This window comes from Chaetura pelagica, unplaced genomic scaffold, assembly GCF_000747805.2.
Source record: "Chaetura pelagica isolate M959 unplaced genomic scaffold, ChaPel_1.0 scaffold45, whole genome shotgun sequence".
Taxonomy (NCBI): domain Eukaryota; kingdom Metazoa; phylum Chordata; class Aves; order Apodiformes; family Apodidae; genus Chaetura; species Chaetura pelagica.
Genome location: NW_009953217.1, coordinates 4,790,597 through 4,815,905, shown reverse-complemented (window position 1 = coordinate 4,815,905; position 25,309 = coordinate 4,790,597). Strand labels below are relative to the sequence as shown.

The window sequence follows — 25,309 nt, the reverse complement described above, 5'->3', positions numbered from 1 at the left end:
AACAAACAAAAAACCCCTTCATGACTGAATTTCAACTCCATGACCATAGAGATGACAAGTTAATGGAGTCATTCACACTGTGTGGATACGGATTTATCCATGCAATTCCCCTAAATGTTAATGGGAGTTGTGTAGCTAAATCCTAGACTTGCCATGGTGAAACTTACCCCTAACTCTCCAAGGAGAAGGGCGCTAATTGGATTGTTGAGTTTAAATCCTTCAGCTAGTCAGTCTAGGGAACGGATTTAGCACTGGCTCTGTAAAAGGCTTTACAAAGCTTTACAGTGCAGTGCAGGGGAAGATTTTCCCCTCTTTCTTTCTTGTGATTAATAGTGAGGCTTGAGGTGACAGGAGACATAATGAAATTCATAAATGCCTAAGGCCATTTCTAGTCACATTCCTGGCTGTTGGTTTAAGTTAGAAACTGACAGAAGTGTGAACAAATCAAGGTTGTTCTGATAGCCTTTCAGTTAGGGGGAAGAAAAAGTAACTGACAATGAGAAACCACTGGAGGTAGTTTAATGGGTGTAAATTTTCAAGAGTGATATTTTACACCAATTCAGATTCTAGGATACAGACAGGACTTACAAACAGTTGTGTTCTGCCCCCACTGCAGTCTGAGGGATTCCAGGCCTTTTTCACAAAATAAGATATTGGCACAAGTTATTTAAGCAACCTGCCAAAGAAAAGCTGTTGCAAAACCTGTAGTAGAAAGTGACTTGTTCCATGTATTCATTTATGACTGGCCTTGCTCTGCTTCTTATGAATTTTAAAAATCCATTTCCCTCTCTGGGAAACAAAACGTGCAGCTTGAACAAGCAGCATAAAAAGTAACGTAGGACTCTCACTTGGGCCTGCACATACATTCTTCCACTTCCCCATGTCCAGGTTTAAGTTACAGTGTAAAGAATTGCTTCACCAATCCTGTGTTCCTAGGCCACCATAGTGCAGAATGTATCATGTCTGAGTATATAGTGACCAGATACTGATGCGGTGATCTTTTGAGCCAGCTGCCAGCAGCCTCTCACTGGGGTTTTTGTGATCTGAGAAGGACACGCAGTGGACAGTTGCTGTGTGGTAGTCCAGCACTGCTAAGGGCTTCAGTTTTTTCCAGCCAAAGATCCTGATGCGGTGATCCCACCCTGCCGTTGCTAAAATCTTCTTGTCTGGACGGATGGTAATATCAGCTATGCCAGCATTGACAAGTTTGTGTGTTTTGTCAACCTGTGTGAGAAAGTTATTGATGAGTTCTGAGTGTTTAAAACAGAGGAATGGGAACCTTTTGGGATGTAGAGTGCCCACTCATACACACTAGTAGCACAGGTAGTATGGAGCTTTTCACCACACGCTGGATGATTCCTTAGTGAGAACAATCACAGACAGAGATGGCAAAAAACCTTTACTTGAGCCTATCTCCAGCACCCTTCCCTAAAACCAAAAGCTTTCCTTGTAACTTCTTAGTTTATATTGCATTTTTAAACCTATGTATATTGTGTCACAAATGAAGCCCTGAGTCAAGGGTTTGAGAAACAGACTACAGAGCTTTGCTCTTTTCTTCGATGAGCTGCAGTGTTCAGGGCTATAGCCATATATTTTCTCTGCTTCTGCAATATTCCCAAGCTGAGATTCTGAGCTCATGTTTAAACTGCTACTTATTTCTACTACTGTGAGCCCTCACAAAAACCCCAATAGGCTGTGATAGCAGTAAGATCCCACAGTCTTGAGAAAGGAATGCTTCCAGGAATTAGGTTACAGTATCAGGAAATCTGTATTTCTAGTACTCCTTCCCAAGAGACTTTTATTTACACCAAATTCCAAGAAGGGGATTACAACCAAATTATTGATTTCAATCTTGGAAGCCTTTTGTTACTGTTTGGAAACTACTGGGGCACAGGTTTCTGAGGGGCACAATTAAGTTGGAAGCATATAGCATCCTTCAGGAGGTACTGGGGCTGCATAGGACTCAGCCCTCTGAAAGAAAAGTTTTCATTTCACTGACAGAAGCTTTCCCTGGAGCACAGAGGCAAAGCTCAATATCATAAACTTTTGCTGTTCTCACCTCAGGTAACTTGTATTACTCAGCAGTCTGCCTGTGAAACTCTTGCGGGCTGTGCAGAACTCTGTGTGTGTGTGTACATGTATGTTGCAATAGCCCAGCTTTTGTCACAATGTGGACAACAACTTTGGGGTGCATATTAACCCAGAAGTGCTGGTACTTGTAAGCACGTTGGGAATGATGGATTAATGCCACTACCTAATTAAGAGTCAATCTGTAGCTATCTTAATAGAATTCAGTGCATGTTCTAATATGCTGTATGGTGTTTGCTGTTCTTTGAGATGGGAAGGGACTGATGAAGGACATCTGAGTAGCTTTCCTTCTCAAAGGACATGCCATGATGCATAGTTAGTACAGGATAATAAAGAATACATTAATTACAAATAATTTTAGCTATAATATTGGATGTAGAAAACTAAAAGCCTAGAAATGCTGGTAAAAGTTGGTTTCAGATGCAGTTGAACACATCTTGAAATCTTATAGGCACAAAACGTTTAGCAATTATTTTTCAACTATATACCAACTGCTGAGCTGCTGACTCAAGCAGCAAGAGATATGCAATTGGATGAGAAAAAGGGCTAAATGAAACTTGATGTGCTTCTTGTGTGCTCCATATGTTCTTCTTTTAAACAGCACCTGATGAATGTGTCTACAACCAATTCAGAACAGGGGACAGCAAGTTTTGCTCAAGCCTGATGAATAGTCAGGGGCTGCCTGGGGGCCTTTTTTTTTCAGGGGGTGCTACTGTAAAACCTGTGCTTTTTGCTAGTACTCCCCAGTTAGGCTATTGCAGCTTGGCTGCAGTGGGATTTTTATTGGAGTATGTGTAGTGGCAGGGGAAGGATTTATTACTTACATCACCAGCCTGGCAAATTTAAGATGGGCCTTACTCTGTAACTGAGATTATTAGCTAATGGCTATATCCAATCCTGGGTGTGGTGCTTCCCATCATTACTGTCAATTATGTGGGCAAGATCCATACAGCAAAATCTGGGAGAAACTGCATGTCATCAGCAAGCTACAACTTGAAAATGAAGCCTATATAATGGTGATGCCTTTTGGCTATGGAACATGACGGAACAGCAGGCATTTGTGCATGATCTGCAAATGCAGGAGGTGAGAGAGGAAAACAAAACAAAGTGGAACAACTTGCTCAAGGTATATGCAGTCAGATGAAATCCTAGTGCTCATATTTATGCCATCCAGTCACTTATGGGCAATTACTGCAGGCAAATGCATTCCAACATCATTTCCTAACCAAAAAAACAGATTGTAATTAAGAAAACAAAGAGGTAAAAACAGGTGAGCTGCTTTCAGCCAGTCATGACCAAGGACATCTTCTAGCAGATGCATTAAGAAATTCTGGCATGCTGAGACCAACAGATACCCATCTCTTCTTTCCTGCTTAACACAGGCTAGCTATGACTTTTTTTTCTATCTTGCTTCTCTACACCTAAATCCTGTCTCTAAGCTCTGTTCTTTTTAGAAAAATAGCCAAGACAGCAGCTGCCTTAGCTTCAGCATTTGAGGGAAATACTCAAGCAACTCAACAAACAAAACTTACTGACATTACAGCTTACAGAATTTTTTTTCTTGTCATATAGAAACATCTGTGATTATCAGATTTCTTAGCTTTGCCTTGTTTATTCACCTGCAGAAGCTGTTTACCTCCTACATTCTACCACAAACATCATCACATAATTACACTATCTTATCCAAAACAGAAGTCTTATAACCAATCTGGTAATTTGCTGACAGTGATGATTTCAGCAACTTTCTTATGGAAGACGATACACCAAATTTTCCCCATAGCAATAAACTATGGAGTTACCTTCATCATCTATTCATTGACGCATTGGAACGTTGCCACTGAAAACAGAGCCGAAGTACCATCATTGCATCATTATTTCTCCAACGGCAGATAGCTGTGCACCACGTTTACTTATTAAAACCTTTTAGAATAAAAATAATGTGCCACTGAGTGGCTTTCCAACATCTACCATTACCTCAGGTACCTGGTATGTCAGGAAAAAAAAAATCCCCATCTGGTTTGTATTATTAATGGAAAAAAACCCTTAATCTATGTCCTTTACAATCTCTAGTGCTCATATGAAAGATGCATTTTATTAGGGCATTCACACTATGCACGAAGCAAAGAAACATTACTTATAGTTTATAATACTTGGCATTTAAAGTTATTCTGTGAAAAGCTACGATCTCTCAGTGTGATGTGCTGAAGATGTAACTAATCCTGCATCTCCTGGGAATGTGAAAACCCTGTGGAAAACAATACCTGGAATATTTCAGGTGAACAACTGTTTATTTTTCCCATGAGTCATACTTGTACCCCTGCATTACAGTTAACTCATAACTGAAATGTGCCATGGAGAACAATATTTTCTTTGAATTTAGGAAAAAGCTATGTTATAATTTATATGAAGGAGCAGCTTCCTCTCCAACACCACAGTATTTGAAGCTTTAAGAATCCTGTCATGATGTCAGATTCTGGCACTTCTGCCTTAGAAAACTAGTCTCTATACCAAGTTTTTTACTGGGACCTACCTGCTCACCTTTCTGCTTCCCTGAGCTAAGGACACCAGCTGCAGATGTGTGCCAAGAGTGAGAGAAAGGCTGAGGCAAGGCAAACATGACAAAAAAACCACCCCAAACCTAACCCAAACCATGACAATTGTGTACCAGACTTGTTAAAATTTTATACCATTTGCTTGGAATGCCTTTGCTTCTTACTCAGTCTTTTACTTTGTGTCTTACTGCTTATTAAAGTTCAGACATTCTCCTCAGTGAGCACTGCGTCCTCCAAACTTAATTTCAGTTGGATGCATTTACACTACATGCACTGGGGTCTGAGTGCCCTACCGCTCCATAAATACTGCTTCTGTGATGATGCCTAACAGATCTTCAGTGTCCCCCAGGTGAGAAGTCACCACTGGATGTCTCAGGTACTTGTTTTTCTTCCTGTACCACTGTTCAGAAATCAGCAGTAACTTGCCACTTTACCTAAAAAAAAATAATTCTCCAGAAAAGTTGCAAGCTGGGAGAGCGATTATTGTACTTCCATGAATTGGTGTCTGCAGCAGCTGTCTTCTCAAGGATGACACAGGCACACAGGGGCTGGTTCAGGCCCTCTTCATTGTGTTTTAAGGGGACAGCTGCCACTTTAAAAAAGGCTACAGTGCTCAGCAGTCAAGAGGCTATGCACAGGCCATTTTAATTTTCATGAGCCTTATTTATGCACTTCATTTTCACACCTAGTTAAAACCTACTTAACCCCTTGGCACTGTTGAACACTTTCTGAAGTTTTCTGGATTAAGCAATACTTATTGCCATTCACTAGCACAGCCTGAACTGGTGGTTATGAGACCTCTTTCTAAACCAGCCATTCCAGGTACATGTTGCTCAGACACAAACTGATACAGGCAGTTAACTCATTTTCCCTGTCTCCAACTGGGGCTCTAAAGGTGCCAAAGGAAGCTGGTAGCCTAAACCTCATGTCCTCTCGGCGCTAGCTGGGCTACTCTACTATGTTTGTTAAGTATTTAATGGAATATTTCTGTCTTTCCCACAGTGGAAAGAAACCTCTATCCATTCAAGCAGAACCTTTGGAAATGCAATCCTTTGTTTCTCGTTTTTGTAACTAATTTATAATGTTTAGGACATTCTGAGAGCTGGATACTACTAACGTGATAAATGAAGATACAGAGGCAATAGTTTGAGTAATGCTAGGCTTGTGTGCCTGTTACAACTTTGGTAAAACCAGAAACATGTGAGAGAGGTTTTTTTGTGTTGGGTTTTTTTTTTTTAAATCCTCACCATCTTTTGCTATGTCTAGTCACATAGCACAGACATTCTAACCAGTCTGTGATTAATTAGCTAGAGATCTGCAACAACTCCTCTTCATGACTAAATATTTTTTTAGTCTATCAAACTGTTAGTGCAAAGTGGGATAAATGACACTAGAGGGCCAATGATCCTGACCTGGAGGTTCTGTTGCTCACTGAGGCTCCAGATGCTAAGCACCTTTTCAGATGAGCCCGAGATCCCCTTGGCCTTCTTAGAGTCAAAGTCAAGGCTCATCACTGGCTCCTGGTGGCAAACAAGTTGGCTCAACGCTTTTGCTGTTGACAGATTCCAAAGGACCACTGATCCATCTTCATAGCCAGCCAGAAGCAAAGGGGGTGAACCACAGCTGAGCTGATCAAGGTAAAGAAATAATTTGTTAGGAAAATTATCCTCCCCAAGTAGGTTTCAGTCCAAGCACCAAAAAATAAGTGAAAATGCTGACTGGTGTAGAAATGAAAGGTTTAGAAGTCTGAATTTGACATCTTGATAGTCCATCCACTTAAAAAAAGCATCACTAGGTAACTGTTGATATGCACTTATGGTTTTTATATCTACTTGTTCAATTCTGTGTATATATAATATATATAACATACGCATACAAACATAGAAAATGTATCTCTGAAAATCCAAACTATTGCCCTCCACAACACCTGAAAAAAGGCTGTCTGAAGCTTTCAGAAGTTTTACTTCATGGCCTGAGCTTTGCTTGTGCTCCTTAAAAAAAATGACTTAGAGCAGCTGAATGACTATGAAGCCACAGAAACCTGCATGGCCACTGAAAGAAGTGCCACGCTTAAAGGTTCCAGTTTCACATTGCCAAGTGTAGGGTTACACATAGGGATCGTTTACCCAAGTGCACCACAGTGCTTAAAGGTAAACACTGACCCTCTCATCAGGAATCTCTGGGTGAGTCACCAAGGGGTTAATGGGCACCCGAGTCCCACTGTAACCAATTGAAAGCTATTTTGATTAATGATGTCACAGGCCAAGGGGCATGGCACCCTGGGCAGACATAATTTATCTAAGCCTCTGAAATAACTCAAAGAAGGGAACATTACTGGATTACATGTCACACTTAAGGAAAATATTCATCATTGCTCTAGCCAAAAGACTAATCACCCCATGAGCAGTAACTGGTTGTGTGTGTGAAGATGCAAATGTCTAATAAAAGCAACTAAAATCAGGCATATGTTAATGCCAGCTATTTCTAGATTAGGAGAAGAAGCACCAAAATTGACATTGGGATTATGACCACCTCATGTAGGAACATTTTAAAAAATATACCAAATGGCTTATTCAGCTCTTCCCAAGAACCATCTGATCCTACAGGATTTGTTTGCTTGATATTCAGTTAAAAATAAAGGTAAAGGACATTTATAAAGAACTAATTTTTACTGGCATCACATTGTTGAACAAGGTTCTTCAGACTTGCTGGCTGTTCATGTCACAATACAGACCTGCAGTGGTTAAAGGCTCACTGCCCTCTAATGGTCCAGACTGTTCTCCCACTGGTTATTATTTGTTCTAGGGGAAGTTAAACTAACAAGAAATGGGTGGTCTAGGTAATACTGCTGAGTAAAAGCCTCATGTTCTTTCTCAGATTTATTCAGCCTAAAGAAGCGTTTAAGTGACGAATTGATCTCCCTGAGCAGAGAAGAAAGCTGCCCATTAAAAGAAGGAAACAAAAGGGAAATACCCTATTGTCAGCTTTCTGAACAGGTCTCTCCACACCTGAGATCCTGCAGGAGCCTCATCCTTTGCTTTACAATCCATTTTCTTTTGAAAAGGCAGGGAGAGTGTGCTCTGGCTAGAAAGGCTGACAGAGAAGGTGCCTCATAGTGCCCAAAACTGCATGATTTTTCTGTCAGATTTGTGATTTGCTAAAAATAATATGATATCAGATCAATCTGTATCTAATATATGGGAATTAATGTTAACTCATTGGGTTGTTTGGATTAAGGGTTTTAAATACCAAGGGAAAAGTTAAAAAAACCCAACAACCTGAATTAAACACACATCCCAGATCTTATTTATATTTAATAAAGAGTATAAAACCTTCAAAGCAAAACCAAGTATTCCATATATACCTCAATTAAGTTTAAAAAAAAAGCACCCAGTTTGGGCATTAACTCCCCCTCCTCCAATTATTGGTGCTCCTGTGTGACTCCAGAGCCCTGGGGCTTTACAGAAAGTGCAGCTTTCATGAGCCAATGAAACAAGATTTGGATGGGGAAGGTCAGCTAACAAACGACCAGACTTTCAGAGCTGCTCATGGTCCTCATTAAGATGAGAGAGACAGGTGAGTGCTCCACATGATGGGAAACACCAGTCAAAACCTGGAGGTTTTGGTGTGTGTGCTTTGGGTACTTTAGCTTACATTTGAATACTAGTAATTTGCAGGCGAGATCTAAGACTGGTCTATTTTAAAAACAAAGAATTGTTTTCTATGAAACGAAGGTCTCCCACACTTCTTCCTGACTTTCCCTAACCATATGAAGTGTAATATTTCAATGAGTACATGCACTTGAACTGAAACAATAAAAGCTATTGAAAGATCAGGGGAGCTCTCAGTCTGATGCCCAGACTCACCACGCAGTAGTTCACAACAGCCTATTTATTTCAGCTCCCAGTAACAGACACGTCTGGTGAAAAGTCTTCACCATTCATGTTTTGGTTTCAGTAGAAAAATTAAATTATAAACCATTGTTCTTCCTAAGCAGAACATTTTGTTGTTGCATTTGGATAACTGTCAAGGAAGGAAGAAAAGGTGATCTGCTGTCAGCTCAACAGGAATAATTGCTATAGTTTATATAAAGTAATAACTCTGCATTTCCAGTTTCTACATGTATTATTCCTGTTGAATTATTTTGTTTGCACCATTACGCAACACAGTGCCTTCCCCAAGGAGTGCAAAAAATGTAAGGGAAGACTATCCTTACTCCTGCAAATCCTACCCCACCCCATTAGTAATTGCAGGAAGGTGTGAAGGTGAAGGGACAATGTATTTAAGAGTGTGAACCTTCACAAGGAAAAAAGCCCCCTGAAAGAATTAATGCATTTAAGGGCAGACCTAGTAAAATGAGACAAAAAAGTTTCAAACCAACAAAATAAGCAGCTGCCAGGTTTTTATCTGTTTAGAAGCCAGTGGAGGTTAATCTGGAAGCCTTGACCTATGCCTCCATTTCCTTCTGCTCTACAGTAAGTTTCTAATTCATGCTGCTCACGGATAAAGTGCATTGTTTCCTTGACATATGGATTTATTTTTTTTTATTGGTGTGCAGAAAAATACGATACATGGCAGCAGCCCCCAAACTCTTGTTGGACAGCAACCCTGAGCATACTTCCTTCAGACCACTATGAGACTCTCTCCGTGTCAGCTTCTGTTTCAACTTGTTAATTAACTGTGCCATAAGCAACGTCAAGTAGTCTCTTAGGCAACATGTTGCCCATAAGCAATGGGCTGGGGAGTGCTCATCTCCTGGGTATGTCTGCATTGCCCAATGCAGTCATGTTCAAAGAGATACTGTAGGGCCTCTTCAGGAAGGGGTGCAGCTGGGTTAGCTCCTATGCTGGTTTTACGGTTACAGAGTTACCCAGTGAGCCACTTCTAGGGAAACCACAAAACAGAAGGCAGAGCATCACTTCAGTACAGGACATATAATTACTTGCCCTGAAGAGTATCCTCCTCCCCCATGCCTTTAAACCGAGTTGCACGCATTTGGAAATGAGCAGATAGAGGTGTGAGACTGTAAGGGATTTCTATCCTTGCCTGTTGCAGTCTAGGAAGTTGTGGTGACTTTGCAAAGCCAAAATTTGCATGGAATAATTTACCTCTCTCAGTTCCCAGTCCTCTGCTTTATCCTCACTGGCAACAAAATTAAAAACTACATTAAATTAAGACTCTGCACCTGCTCTGCTTCTTAGAGGAGTAACAATATTAATACATATAGAAAATATGGCAAGACAGAGGACTTTTTATACAGGCAACAACATTTTCAACGCTGAACATCTCCTCAGTTATCTTCATCTTATTAAAATATGTCCAGGAGACAGAAAGCCCCATTCATTTCATCGAGTCCTGAACACTGACTGCATTTTTAAGAGAAACTTTCTGTTTAATAAAAAACTAATCAGTCTATTTATTTATCTCCATCCCCTGCCCAGTTTTAATTACACCTGGGATGTGAACTGTGGCCTCTCCTACTTCTGTCTGAAGTCAGCACCTGACTTTCTCTAGACTTCAGTTGGTTCAGGATGTTGAGTGAAGACACTGAGGTGTGAAATTCACAACTGATTGATAATTTTTTCAACTGAAACCAACACAAATGTTTAGATGAACCTGCAGAAATAACATACTTTAGATCAGCTCAGATGGTTCTGCAGCCTACAGCTGTTTGTGGTCAGGGGGTTAAACTGGGAATCAGGTGTCACTAGTTCTTTGGAGATTTAGAGCAAATCACCTAAACTCTCTCCTCTCTCCATTGCCACCTTTTTGTATTACTTGTCCTTCTCTGGTGGCACTCCATAAACATTTGTTGAATACTCTGCAAATATGGGTTTTGTCATTAACTGCTTTTATTTACTTTTTTGTCCAAAGTCAGTACAACCATAAATATTTTGTTCTTAATGTATGTCTGGAGTGCGCACACATTCATAGAGTGCTTCCTTGTCCTGAGGGCACTGAAGTGAATGTAACCTGCCACTTAAATAACTGTTTTGAAGTATCCCAATCGTTTCTCATCATTCCTAATGCAGCGAGAAACCATATCAAACAACTGGCTTTGGTAACTCACTCATTTCCTCTTGATTGATGCAAAAAAACATATCTATCCTAAGGATACAAAGCTTTCCCTGAGCATTTGCAAATCTTCCATTAAAGCTTGGAAAGCTCTGAAAGTTACATTAAGGATGTTCACAAATCTTTCCCCCCTTTAATAGTATAATTACTTGATTGGTTTGATAATAAATCAAAATCCAAGTGAAGAAAGATTCATGTGCTTCATATAAAATGAATCACAGGGAAAACATTTCACAATTAGCAGGCACTCTTGCCTTACCTGCCATAGCTTCAGACACATGGGCATGCCCAGCTTGGCACCCGTCTCTGGCTTCAAGGTACAGACTGATGTCTTGGATGGCAGCTCCAAAACCTGAACCTGACATCAGGAAAACAAGAGTATTTGGTCAGGCTCCAGGCTGAAATTCTGCTGTTAAAAACACAAGTCTTTTAAGGTGATTAAGGCTAGTATAAGCTCTTTCAGTAAAAACTGTCTGGAGGAAACTGAGGAAATGCAGGTAAAGTTGGAGCTGTAGGGGAATCTACAGCTATCTAAATAAATGCATTGTTTTAGGAAAGACCAGACAAAACTGCTAGAATGAACACATCCTCTCCTCCCACTCTTCTGTTTAATCTGTCTTACGGTCTTCAGCTGTTGATACTGTGCATACACTAGATAGTGCAGACTGAATAATCTGAAAGCTTTGGAAAGCTTCCCTGCTTCTACCTTTCCTCTTTTCCATCTCTGTTACTAATTTTTTTGTTTTATTCTTTTGTGGACATTTGCACTGTCTCCTCTTTTCTGTCATGGTAACACAGACCTTGTGTGCAAATACAGGCAATATATGTATCTAAGGTGGACTTTTGATTTACTGGCTATGTGCCAGCCTGATGGGCTACAGGTATCCTTGACACAGCAGTGTCTGACCCTGTTCACAGCAGGGCCAGACAATACTGTCTTAAACACCTGCTCTGTCTGTGTAGCAGATTCCACTGATGCTTGCACTGGTGGCAATGAATTATGGGTCTGAATGTTTTGTTGTAGCTTAGCATGGGGCAAGTCTTTCCTCTGCCAAGGAAGTAGCTAATTTCTACCTCAGAATGATGGCAGGCAAGATCTGGGGAGTCTGCCTTTGCCATTTGGCACTGGGAGGTTTTGAGTCTCTTGATTGACACGTAAGCGCCTCACTCTGGGCTGGCTCTTAAGACTGGAACTATGGAGAATGAGAAGTTCTTAGGTATCAAAAACTTGCTGCCAGGAACATTGCTGTTTCTCAGATGCATACTTGATCACTTAGGTGATCTTTTACTTAAAAAAACAATGGTCTGCATTATCTCGTAAAATTAAAGGACTTCAAACAATTGATAAAGCCAGCATCACCAGCTGTTCTAGGTGACTTCAGAACGTGCAAGAGCCCAACAGAGCTGTTGCACCGCCCCAGTCATGCTAATTTCCTTAAGCATCTAAGATGAGGTATTGTACAAATACAGCTCCTCTGGGAAACATCAGTCAAGACCCAGGTCAGCTGGGATGGCTTTCCAGTCCCATACCTTCAGTTCAAAGCTTGCCAGAACATCTTCCTATGTGTAGAGGTTGTCAGCTAGCCTGCCAAAAGCCAGATGCACTCTAGGACTGCAGGTCAACAATGTACTAAACACAATATACAGAACACTTTCTAAAGCCGCTTAGCAATGGAGCAGGAAACTATTCTCCAGATTTGAAGAATGGAGACTCCAGCAAAGAGCAATCCAATATATAGACCAAACCTATGAACAGACAAGAGTTTGATCACCTGGGAATTGTGATTCTTTGGAGCTACACTCTTAACAACAGATGCTTTTCTCTTGGCAACTTCCTTGCTATCAGCATAACGACCAAGTTAGCTATTGCAGGAAATGGGCTATAAATACAAAGATGACCTGCTCTTCTCTTGTGTCTTTCATCACCGGCTCTCCATGGGGTACTGCCTCCTTGACAAGACTGAAACTGCAACTTTTATATGATAAAGAAGGGTAAGTGTGATGTGATGTATGCACTTCTGCAGGTTAAAGGAAAAAAAAATCCTTCTCTTTACTTTGATTAAAACCGGATGAAATGGTACAAGGGCTACACTTGGGCTTGCACAGGACAAAGGAAAACACAAAGATGAGAAGGACCTTTGCAGAAGGCAGACAGGCATCAGCTGCCTCTGCTATACTGATAGTTCCAGAGACTGTCTGCATTAGAGGCAGCTGAGCCTTAGAAATAAATACTATTTCATATATTTTGACAACTGTAACCTAAAACTTGAAGTTCTGTGTTTATATTGGTTTTGCTTAATAGGAGAAAGATCTGCCTTTGCCTGAGGTTAATAGTGTTCCTGGGTGGCTAAAACTGGCCACAAGGAAACACACCCTTTTTCTTTTTCACATTAATAAAGCTTTTAACATATATCTGGCAAATTGGCAAGAAAAGTGTGTGTAACTCATAATTGGTGATTTAAATGCAATCATGAACAAATAAATGCCTGTTCAGATCTCATTATTTATGGACTGAACCTGCTTTAAGACAAAATTACTCTTTTTTTGGGCACCAGCCAAGCATAAACACTTATTAAGTCTTCATTTTAATCATAAGCTGCAAATGTACTGTCTCTCAGAGTGCTGCCTATTTGGAAGCACTATATGTTATGGGAGCTTATGTGACTTGCTTGAAACCTGACATTGGAGTAAATGTCTTCTCCTTAAATCAGATGATTATTTAGTTCTTCATTATCAGAATGTGTGTGTGTACTCCTTGCCTGACACAGAAACTCTTCTCTGGCTGATACAAGAATGCACTTGTCAATTTTGTTTAACTTAAATATTATTGAGCACTGCTGTAGAATGGAGAGAATTCTTTGTTTGATCAAAACAAGGTATGGGACTTAGAATGGTTGTATTTACTGGTACAGTGGCTGTGTCTACAGGCTTACTCAGTTCTGTAAAAGACTGAACGCTCTGGCTGTGAGCCAACAAAGTACTTAAATATGTGCTTAACTCCTGAACAATAAGAAGTTCACATTTTCTAGCAACACAGGCACTGTTCCCACTTATTACTTCGTATATAAAATATGCAACTTTCAGTTTCAAGATACACATCCTATAGTCCAGAAAAGCATGTGACCTTTTATGCTCATGAACAATTTGGCATTAGCTGCCATATTTATTTTCATATTTATGCCAGTTTTTTCTTCATTCCTGTTTTTGGTATTTTGATGTGAAGTATTTGAAATAATTTAGTTTTGTCTTCAAGTCCTTGAAAGCAAACAAAAATACAATTCTACAAAGCAGGAGTGGAAACAGCCAACAAAGCTGTTTGTCAGTGACTGCTGTGATAATGGGTATTAGATGTGGACTTGCCCAGTAGGAACTGAAATGGACCCTACAATTATTTCCCACTGAGCAAACCTCTGGCCACTAATAGTAATTCAACTATTTCCAGCCAAAGTACTGGTTAAAGAATTAGCCCGGGGTGAAAGACCACATATCACATTACAAATCACCTGCCCCTCCCCTTCTCTCATCAAACACGACTTTCAGCCTGGGATGGAAGATGAGTACCTCCAGCTGATGACAGACTCTCTGACCATGAGTTCCCCAGAAGGACTCTTGTTCCCCTTTAACAGTATTCAACAGCACCAGAGTTTTCAAAACTCCCGCACATGAAAGACCAGCAGCAGCTGCAAATACTTACATGTCAGACAGATCTTGGGGTGGTATCCTTGTTATTAGAGCATGAGTTATATAATTCAGTCATCTTTCTGGCAGATAAAATTAGTTATTAGAACTCCCAAAGGTTGCTTGTGGTGCCCTCTCTTGAGCACAGAATGTGAGAGCAATGGAAAGCAAGGTGTTTCCCCTTCTAAACTATCTTGTTTCAAAACTAAAAGCAATCTCCCCCGCACCAGAAAGAGAGACTTCCTACCTCCTCCAGGGCTTTGCCTGCCATGGCCATCAGCCAGCGTCCCTGCGCCATCTTTAGCAAAGAGCACCTGCAGAATCCCACATTCTCCGTGAAGACAGAATCTGTCACTGAAGTACGTCCTTCTGCTAAATCCCACATGCAGATCCTCTGGTCACGGCCCTGACTGTTAAAGTAAAACAAAATATCCATGAGCAGCAGGTCGGAAGAAGCCTGGCTTCCTGCAGGTCAGTATCTCAGAGCTGGGTCTTTAGCATACAGTAAAGGAGTCAGCCGAGTGCAGCTTCTGTGGGGGCATTGTTGGGGGTTTTAATGAAGTCTGTCCCCCAGCCCACCACCCTTCTACTGACTGCAGACTGGCCAAGAGGTTCAAAAGTTACTGGGAGGAGGGAGGACCTGAGGGACTGCAGTCACAGCCATGTTGCCTTGAGAAGAGAGACTGGATCACACGCAGTTATGCTAGTTACATGTGCGTATATATTTATGGAGTCTCATGAGTGTTTGAGCATTATCATAATAAAAATACTCAATTTTTACTGTTGATTAAATCTAATTTAAAAGGAAAAAAAAAGTATCCAGAGAGTAAAACATTTAACATTCTTTCACCCTAGGAATGAAATAGAAATGTCAGGCATGTTGACAGCTGAAAGACAAATTGCTGGACAGCAAAGACCGCATCAAAGATAAATAAAAAGATACAGTTACTCAGTGGTGAACTTCCCACAGCCACAGGGAGGGCACAGATGACTGTTACAACTGTGTGGAGACACAACAGGAGAGGGACTGGCAGTGCAGGGAGTAGCAGGAATTAAACAATGAAACTCTGTGGTTAAAATACCCCAAACCAGTGGCTGCATCACTGCTGTACTAGTGCAGCTCACACAGAGGCTCCTCTGCAAACCTCAGCCCCACAGAAAAGTCTGTGTCTTGGTCTCAGACAGTAAGACAACTAAATAAGGAGGCTAGACAAAGGGCACAGCATCAATTGCTACAAATTTACATTATCCCACTGGCTCTGCAACAAAGTACAACTGTGGGGAAGCTTCCAGTCCTCAAACCACAGTAGCACAGGATGTGTCCTCACGTCACCAGCTGCAACAAGGAGTCCTCAAAAATCCCTTATCCATTTCTTATTTAATTAGCAGTATCACCTGATGGAACCATGTAAACCTGAACAGAGGTAGATGCAAATCTACAGTCTGTTTGGACTTCAAGATCAGTACAGAAACTCCCATCTGCCATTAGCTGAGTGACAAACTGTCAAAACATTTATAGTACTGGGCATGCAAACAAAGTGGCACTGCAAGAAACTGTTGCAATTTAGCTTCAGAACAGAGAAAAAATATACAGGTAACTGCTGTGGTAAAATTGCACTGCTGTGTGAACTGTTACTAACACGCAGCAAAACCAGAGGCATGGAAAAACTACACAAACAATGTTCATTCAATGTGATTTTATGGGGGAGAGTGTTGATAATTCTTCTTAAGCAGATAACAATATAAATGCTAATGAGTTCCACTGTATATTATAAGAGATGTCTTCTCTAGATAAACATGTCAGAACACCTCCTAGCCATACAGACACTTTGGCATCTACCCTAGATCACCTGTCTAATCCAAAGTACACAAATCTACCCAACCTTCCCTTGCTGAACGAGAACAGAAGCTATTTTGCAACAAAGCAAATGCATGAAACTCAGCCTTGCTCATTTTCAGCTTTCCATTCTCCATCACTGATTCTTCTCTTCCTTTCTTATAAAGTCTTTATGTTAATTTTCGTCTTCCCTGCAAACAGCAGTGAAGAATTCATCAAGTTCAAATGCAAGTGTGCTTCCTTCACCCAAAGACCTCACGTGATCTCAGTGCAGTAATAAAAACACTATAGACCCCAAATTGTTGAGATTATATCACACACACATATATATATGAAATAAATTAATTGTATAATATTCCCACTTTGTTCCATAGTTTTTCTGTATTTTTATGCTTCTGCACATTTCCATGTGTGTTGGAGAGTTTTTCAGTGACTCCAGAAATAAAATATTCCATTTTAGATTACTTTGTTTTCTTCTTCAATCCTGTACATCACACAAACCAGAATGATTTCACTGGTTTTTGCCTGCTTTGCTAACCTGAGCAGCCTGTCTTTACCACCCATTGTCTCCACACAGTAGACTGATTTTCCTCCATGGCCATACAGCGTTGTGTCCACTCTGTGTGTTTTCAGGTTCCAGACATGGACAAGCCCATTCTCAGACCTGACAATAAGAAAAGATGCTTTTAGTGTCACCACTGCAGACATTCTGATAAGATAGTCTGCTACTTTTTTTTTTTTTCCTGAACTGAGGCTGTTTGTACAAAGATAACACCCATCATTCACCAATCACACATTTTGTTTTCTCCAATTTATCTAAATAATGTGATTTGTTTGGAAAGGAAATGTCCATATGATGCTCAAGGCAGCCAGAAATCCTGGTTTACTTACCCAGAGAAAAGAATGGGGACATCAGGTTCTTGGCCTCCACAGGAAAAATGCAGAGTGTGGACTGCAGCAGTGGTCCCTCTGAGAACAAACTGTGGATCTGGAGGTGGCAGAGCCATTGAGCAATGAACTGAGGGAGTGAGAAGACACAGATAGAGAGGTAAGTCAGCCTAGAGTGAAATTACAACTTCAAATAAATTCTGACCAGGACATTTGCTTTTCCTCTTTGAATTACCATTATTGGATGTTACTGCTATTTGTATTTCCTCTCAACATGGACCACTCAAGCAGCTGTCAGACCTGCTTTTTCCTGCATTCCTTTTAAAGCAAGATGAACACTGAGCTGGCCATGTCTGTGCACCTCTTGTGCACTTGTAAATACAAGATTTTTCAGCTGTTCTTTCTGCTCCAAAAAGGAAGAGCTACAAAATTCAAGAAACTGGATACCTGTAATTTCAGTGGGCAAGCAGTTTATAATTCCACTTAGCCCCTTGGCAAGTCTTTCCCCTTCCTCCCTATAAAAATACTATTTCTGTGCTTTCCATTTACAACCATTTAGAGAAAAGCACTGCAGTGAACATACAAACTGAAAAGAAAGTCAGATGAGATCAGAGCTATGGTCACATTTACACAAATCCCATTACTCGGTGTTTGGTATTTTGGTTCCAAGCACAGTTTCCTGAAAAAAGAAATGCAGTATTTCACACTAACTTAGTGACTGCTGTGTTAAACCTTTTAATTCAGGGGGGTTGTACTTCCCAAAGGATCAATAAAGACAGAGACTTTCCGCTTTATGTCACTGCTTCAATACAGCTATACCTTACATGGTACATTTAAACAGCTCAAGTTTAATTGTTACCACACTACCAGCTTTTGAATTGTGTTTAATGGATGCACTTGCTGTTGCATCTCATTTGTGGTGTACCTTGAGTGTTTATAAGATCAGTAATCACCATGGTATCTATAAGTTGTAATTAAACACAGCTGTCTTTTGGGACTGATGATGAAACAGGATTCTTCAGCATAATCTGCAGTTCTCCCTCAATAGCACTGTGTAATTAGGTAAGAAAATAATGAGCTTGGTGGATAACCTCCATGTTTTAGTGACCTGACTCACATGTTCTGTGATGTTGTGTGATGATCTAGGCTCATGACAGGCTAGAGGAAATTTTCAGATTATTACACAATGTACAGGTTTGCCCCCATGGTGAAATCCAGCTCCCAAGTGCTTGTCTATATAACATGCTTCACCCGTGTCATAAACTTGTTAGACTAAGGGTTTTGTCCCCAAAGGTCACCTCTTTGGGACACCACAGCTGTTTGCTGTTGCCCTCAAAATTACTCTTTGTAGAACCAGGTAAATAAAACAGCAGTTAAGCAGCCTGTCAGAGCAGCAGGGTCCCTCTTCGTGGTAGAACAATCCTGGGTTCCAGCACTGAGCAAGGAAGACAAAATAGAACTGAGTCAACCCAGAGGCTATCTGGGATTACAAGGCAGGTTTTTAATAAAATTTTTCTAATTACTGACACAGAAGGTTTTGCTGACAGACAGCAAGTGTGTGCTTGGCTGTGGAAAGGGTTTTACCTGGCATGAAGCAGGTGGTACTAATGCATGTCTTTACAAAGACAGTACTTCAGAAAAATCCCGAGACTAGCTACAGAAAAAAACAACAACTTTCAAACTGTAAGCAAATTAAGTGACTTTTTTGCTCCATGGAGCCTGAATCTTTGCTTGCTTTTTAGCTAATAACATATTTTAATTTATAAATTTGGCTTAATATTAAACCTATGTCAGTTTTTCTTGGGTATATGAGAGGACCCTTTACTACTTCCTATCATGACTCAGCAAATGAATGTCAGTGTGACAGTAATAAGCGTTTCATTTTTTTCCAGCAAGTGTTGAACTATAAAATTGCATCTGTGCTGTCCTCCTCCTCATGAGCTTGGACAAGTCACTTACACCCAAGATTTAAGAAAAAATTCTTAGGTACCTAAATCAACAAAAAGTCCCATGAGGTCGCAAACTGATGGAAATTTGGTGCACCAGTGCCTTAAAAACTCCAAGAAAGCATCCATCTGTATAAGCATCCTCAAAAAACTACATTTAGCCTATCCTCAACTCAGTATCTCTACTTTACCTACAGGGATAATGAATACATTGTGGCATACTGATACTAATAGGTAATGGTTATACCATGCTTTGCTAAGCAGGCAGCTACAAATATGATGACTCTGCGATCGTTAAAGCCCCTGGGCAATTTTTTTCAAAAGAGCCTAAGTGATTTGGAAGCCTAAGACTAATTTTCAAATGAATTTTCAATCCTAAGTCTCTAGGATTTTTAAAGTTTCACCCCAGGTGTCTGAAAATGAGTTCTCTAATTAGCACAACATTTAATGTTAACTCCACCTAGCCTCAGGGAAACCAATCTGTTCTTGTTAACTGGGGATTTCTGCAGCAAATTTAATTAAATGAATTTGCTTTAGTATTTAGGCTGGTCTGAGAGCAAGATCTGGCTCAAGGGCTTGAACAAGCAAAGAGCAACCTACAGAAGAAAGTTCACTTAAAAGCATCTTACAGCTAGACTGTATGTTTGCCCCCGAGATATCCTCATGCTAAGACTCCTGCCTCCTATGAATCTTACTGGTTATGGCTTTATTTGTTTGCAAGAGGGTATCACCAGTAAGAGATGCAACACCTCATCATCACACTGTCCTTTTTTGTAAGATGTTCCACTTTTGCTTTCTTCCAGCTTTCCCTGTGCTGGTAACAGCATCCTCCTTCAGGGGCTGAGCTACACTCTGATATGATACAGACAACTACAAATATTCTTTACAACATACACTGTAAGCCCTTGGGCTCCTGCAGAGATTACGTTTGCTACATGAGAAGTGGAAAACCCAATTATTAAAATTAGTGTTTCAATTAGAAAATGGGTATGTGCACAATACATTAAGTACTAAAAAGGTTTCTGTCTTAAAAAAACTGCTTATATTTAATGCGAGAACAATTGAATTGCCTTCAAAGAACAATTCACAATTAATTCCTTCACAAAACTGACTTTGTTTAGGTTGCAATTAGAATAATCTTAAAACCATTTGAACATCCATGCAGTGGTATTTCAGTATCATCACTTCAGTACTTGATATGAAAAAGTTAAGCTTTTATTTAATAAGAGTAATTTAAAATATGTAAATGTCAAAAGGATTACCTTATAAAAAATCTCTCAGAGAATTAAAAACATTAACAGATTCCCACAGGAGAAATTCCAGCAGAATTCAGCAACTCTCCTGTTCCCACTCCTGTCACTTGTATTTCTTTCACACATTGAAGCAAAAACAAATTGCTATTAAACTATCATCCAAACACTGTCCTCCCTCACAACCTCCACAGTTCAGTTTGAGATACCAATGGCTCAAGCAAAGCCAAGGAAAAAAATCCTCTTAAGGCTTGTTTAGAGTAGTAAAAACTCAGTGGCTTTTTCAGGTATAGGAGAAATAAATCTCTCTAGGCATGTCTGGCAAACTGATTTGGGATTGAAACCAGCAGGTGTGCAGACATAATTACTACTGCAAAATATTTAACACATCCAGGTGTGCTCACAAACAGATATAAGAAATCCCTGTTATTTTTTGAAAATTCCTAGTGCCACCCTCCCTCCCAAAGGAAAAATCAGAGCAAAAAATGAGTTGAGAAAGTTGTGAATAAATAGTTCTTCCCCCTTTCCAGGCTATTTCTTTTTCACTCACACAGAAGCCCTGTTTTAGCCTGCACATGTGTGCCGACCTGCACTTCAGAGCTTTGTGACTCTCTGCCATGGATAGCGCAGCTCTACTGCATGAGTGTGGCTTCCATGTGGGTCACTAGCTGAAACTGCAGAGGAAATAAGTGGGAATAAAAGACTCCCTCAAATTAACAATGCAACACAAACAGTTTTGTTTATTCCATTATGCTTACAGTCTCCAGCAGGCCACCCTTACAGTATGAGCTTTCCAAACACAATATTCCCATGTATCCAGTCTCTAACCTACCACAGACAACTGGGTTTCACAGGTGAAAATAGAACTATCCTCTTCCTAAGAAGCAACCTTGTAATACACTGCCTGTCAATGCCATGGCCCTTCCTTGTGCAGCCAACTCCGGCCTGGCTGGTGTGAGTTACTTGAGTAGCACAGATAGATCAGGGGAGTCCCAGCAGCACCTGATTCGCCTCCCCAAATTATAGTGCTAAATTTAGATAGAAACTGTATTAGACTTCCAGGATTTCTTTAAAGCTAATAAAAAAAAAAAAATCATTTCAAGTGGAAACAAATTAGTAGAAATCTTTAAATAAATTAATTTAAATTAGAATTAGTAGAACTTTCTGATTTAAAAAGTAAATGTATTAATAAAGCACTCTTAGTTTTCAGAAATAAGGATAACCAAATGCTTTCTCTTAAATTGGTTACTTATCATATTACCATGTACCTATGCCTACCAAACTAGAGATTAAGCACAGTGTTGTATATTTGTATTTTCTTTGTGACTTCAAAACCGAAAACATCCCAATAAATAAATAAAAAATCACCATGTTGGACTGGAAGCATTCATTTGGGTGCTCGTGCTTGCACTGACAAATACAGTATGTAGACAGATCTCTAGATAGAATTCTCTTGCTTGCAAAACTCACTAGTTAGAGACACGTCAATGTCAAAGAGAATGCAGTGAGTTATACGCCCTAGCTAGACAGTCCTTTATTAACTGGTATCATAAGCCTGTTGCCACACAACCAACATCACAGCTGACAAGAGTCCTTTTACAGGCTGGGAACACTAGATGCTGTCAGAGCTTTCATTCTAAAGAGTCACCAAATCAGTTCTAATGACTAAGAATGACTGCCTGCTCAGAAAAACACTCCAGAAGACTCATTTTGAGAGGTGCTGAGAACCTCCATTTCCCACTGACTTTTAAGGAAGTTAGGAGTTCATCCTCTCTCAGGAGCTCCCCAAAATTACCTGACATGAATAGACAATGAATAATGGAAGTTTCCACACTTGTAATAGTCAATGGACAGATAGCTAACAAATCTGCTTATCAGCATTGGTGATATGCCAAGAAATCTTATGGGAGCAGAAAATAAAATGACTAATAACCATCATGCAATGCAACACATTTTTAATGATTTCCGCTCTGACAATGGCTCCTCACAGCATTTTAATGATTTCCGCTCTGACAATGGCTCCTTTAGCCATTTAGCACCTTTTTTGTCTCTAAGCATCCCCTGACTGAATAAGGCTAAACCACAATGTACTACAATTTTAAATAATGAAGCTTTCAAGAAAAATGTATATAAATGTCAAGTGTGTAACCTTCAGGAATACTGAAACCCAGGCTTTTGTCTTGAGGTTCACTTTCAAATACTTCCATCTACAATTTTTAAAAAGTCACTGTACAATAATTATTTTCTATATGAAAACAGATTCAGCATGGGAACAAAACTAAGAATGATTGTAACTATTTGAAAGACACCGAGTTAGCATATGGATCTCATTGCCACTTACACATTTTGGTCACTGAAACAAAAAGCTATTAATCAATATGTAAAAGCCATAAATTAACATAAACATTAATCATTCTAATACTCCCACTGTGTCAGACTGATAATTTTTTTCAGTCTTTCATTCTGACATACTCGCCTTCAGCTATCAGCTGGTTGACCTTTTTTAACACAGTTAAACATTTTGGGCATTGCAAACCTTACTGAAGTAAACATTTTGGAGACAGCCAAATATCATGGATATATTTATGCCAAAAAATAAGGGATCTGAAAACATGAGAGCTCCTGCATCACATATCATTGCACTAGCTTTTAATAAGGGAGTCCAAAATACAGCATGAAATACAGCTGAAACAGATGAAATTCCAGTGTTTTGTAAACAGGTTCATTTTGCAGATGAGGCACCCATATGTTTTACTTTCTGAAAACATTAATTGGTTGGTAAAGTGTGATGATATAATTACAGAAAGCATTGTTTGGAAAAAAAAACAACCCAGCATAAAAACCCATAGCAGTTTGGCTCTACAACACACTCTCCTTAAAATTAATTAAAAAAACAACCAAACAACAACAAAACCCAACAAGTGCCTAATATGTTTAAAAATGTATCAATACCAAAGTGCACAATATAAGTGAAAAGAAATATTTTACCACTGTCTCTCTGTACCATACCATCAGACCTAAAATGATTTTAAGGCTGTACACTTGATAAATCATTGTAATCTAGCAGAAAATTGATAATCCAAGACCCATCAAAAGATTGTTTTGAGTAGCCTCTAGTCCAGCCATGCATAGCAATCTGTCAGCCACAGGGCTCTGTCTGCCCATCCTCCTTAATTAGGGGTGCTGCACAGTGCAGCATCAACTACAAATCTTTTGGTTCCAAGAGCTAATAATGTCCTCAGATAGCATAGACTTAATTAAACATCTTGCAGACATTTTAGCAGACATTTCCTGCAATAATCTTGGTTAGTAACAAACTATTAAAAAGAATTGACAGAGAAGAAATATATCAAGTTGTTACACCAACTGATGTTATTTATAACAAAATTATGTCTGCAATTAAGGATTCTGTAACTCTGAGCAATTAAAATATCACTTTATTTGAAAACTAATTAATTCTAAACATATTTTTCCCATGACAAACTTTTATGATTATTTAATTTATTCCATTCTAATTACTCTTTAATTAATCTACTCTTGTATAATATTATACTGTTACTCTGGCATTTGACCAATGAAGACAATAAATTGATTGCAGTTCCGTTGCACAAGACCAGAAACTGTCATGCCAGTTTCAACACCACGTTTATTTATTTGTCTGTTCTATTACTTTTCTTTTCCTCCCACAGGGCACAGAAACAAGAAACACAGCACAAATCAGATGACATTTTGTCTTCTATACTTTTTTCTTCAAAGTGTGAGATAGAACTTACAAGTTTTTAGTATTAAGGAAATATGTAAGTAACATGATATTACATAATAAAAATGTAACCTGTAGGAAATTAACTCATATTTCTAAAATACATCACACTATGACTTATCAATTGATTCCTGATGTACAGGACCACATCCAGAGCTGCAGGAAACAGAGTTGTTTCCATGGACATTGAGCTCTGCTCAGGATTTGGCCTGATACAATCAACAGTAAGAGAGAAAGTCGAAAACGCTTTTTCATTCTTATCTTAAAATTGTATTAGCTTTACTATCTCAGTAAGTTTTACAAGACACTGCATTTTAAATTTGCATTGTTACCCTATATTCAACTAAAACAAAAGCATAACATTATTTTATTCTCTAGAAGTATTGTATTTGGATTCAACTCCCAAAAAAGAAATATATACAAATACTGTATCACACATAGAATAGTAGAGTTGTGTTTTATTTTGCCTCAGCCATACTTGGAGTAAAAATGACTGTAATTTACAGTCAGAAATCCTCAAGTTTCTTCCAGTATGAACATCCCTGAAATTCACAGTTTTTACACATTTGGAGGGAGGTGATACTGAGTAGTGGCTCTTACAAAGACACAGTGAAGCAGTCTACTTCTCATGTACGTTTAAAACTTCTGCTCACATTCCTGGCTGTGTGCTTTCTTCTGCTTATGGAATAACCCCCTATTGTATACACCTCACCAACAGCGAGATACCTTGCAGAGCCAGGCAATTAAATTAAAATGCACCACAAGTTGAGTTCTAACAGTGCTTTCCAAAATATTTGCTTTTAATTTAATCATGCAGTTTACACTTCATAGAATTAAAAAATACATACTTGTTAAACAAGGAAAAAAAGATTCTACACTTAATTGAAGAGGATAAATACTTTACCAGCATTGCCATAGTGGGAGATACATTTATATCAGAATATTGTACCTCCTTCCTACCCCGCTTATATTCTCAGCATTTGTTTCACACCAGTTAACAAACATATTTTGAAACTGCAAATAGCAAATGGGATAAACTGACGTAAATATAGAAGGAATCTTAAAGAACCAAAAGGTATTTCCTATTTGTGTCCAGCTCATGTTTCAAATTCAAAACTTTGGATCTCTCTACACTGAACCAAACCACTAGGTGATATTGGCAAGACTGCTCAAACGGGGAAGGGTTAGCAGGATTAATTCATTACACTGGTATTTCGTGAAGCATTTTCTCTGTG

At 39.4% G+C, this 25,309-nt stretch overlaps 1 protein-coding gene across 1 annotated transcript; it reads right to left on the bottom strand.

The window, feature by feature from the left end:
• GNB1L (guanine nucleotide binding protein (G protein), beta polypeptide 1-like) lies at positions 1-17,237 on the bottom strand. Its single transcript, XM_009997655.1, has 6 exons — positions 17,122-17,237; positions 16,769-16,894; positions 14,641-14,803; positions 10,975-11,073; positions 6,053-6,268; positions 1-1,224 (listed from the first exon to the last, which is right to left on the bottom strand). Exons 1-6 carry the CDS (start codon positions 17,235-17,237, stop codon positions 958-960), a joined length of 987 nt encoding a protein of 328 aa, XP_009995957.1. The 3' UTR covers positions 1-957.
• Between the last annotated feature and the right edge of the window lie 8,072 nt (positions 17,238-25,309).

Excerpts from the sequence above, each read along its gene's own strand:
- GNB1L (XM_009997655.1), bottom strand. The coding sequence starts at position 17,237 with ATGGCTCTGCCACCTCCAGATCCACAGTTTGTTCTCAGAGGGACCACT. Across the intron at positions 16,895-17,121 it reads GTCCCCATTCTTTTCTCTGG|GTCTGAGAATGGGCTTGTCC; the intron begins GTAAGTAAACCA and ends TCTTATTGTCAG. Across the intron at positions 11,074-14,640 it reads CAGGCAAAGCCCTGGAGGAG|GTTCAGGTTTTGGAGCTGCC; the intron begins GTAGGAAGTCTC and ends TCCTGATGTCAG.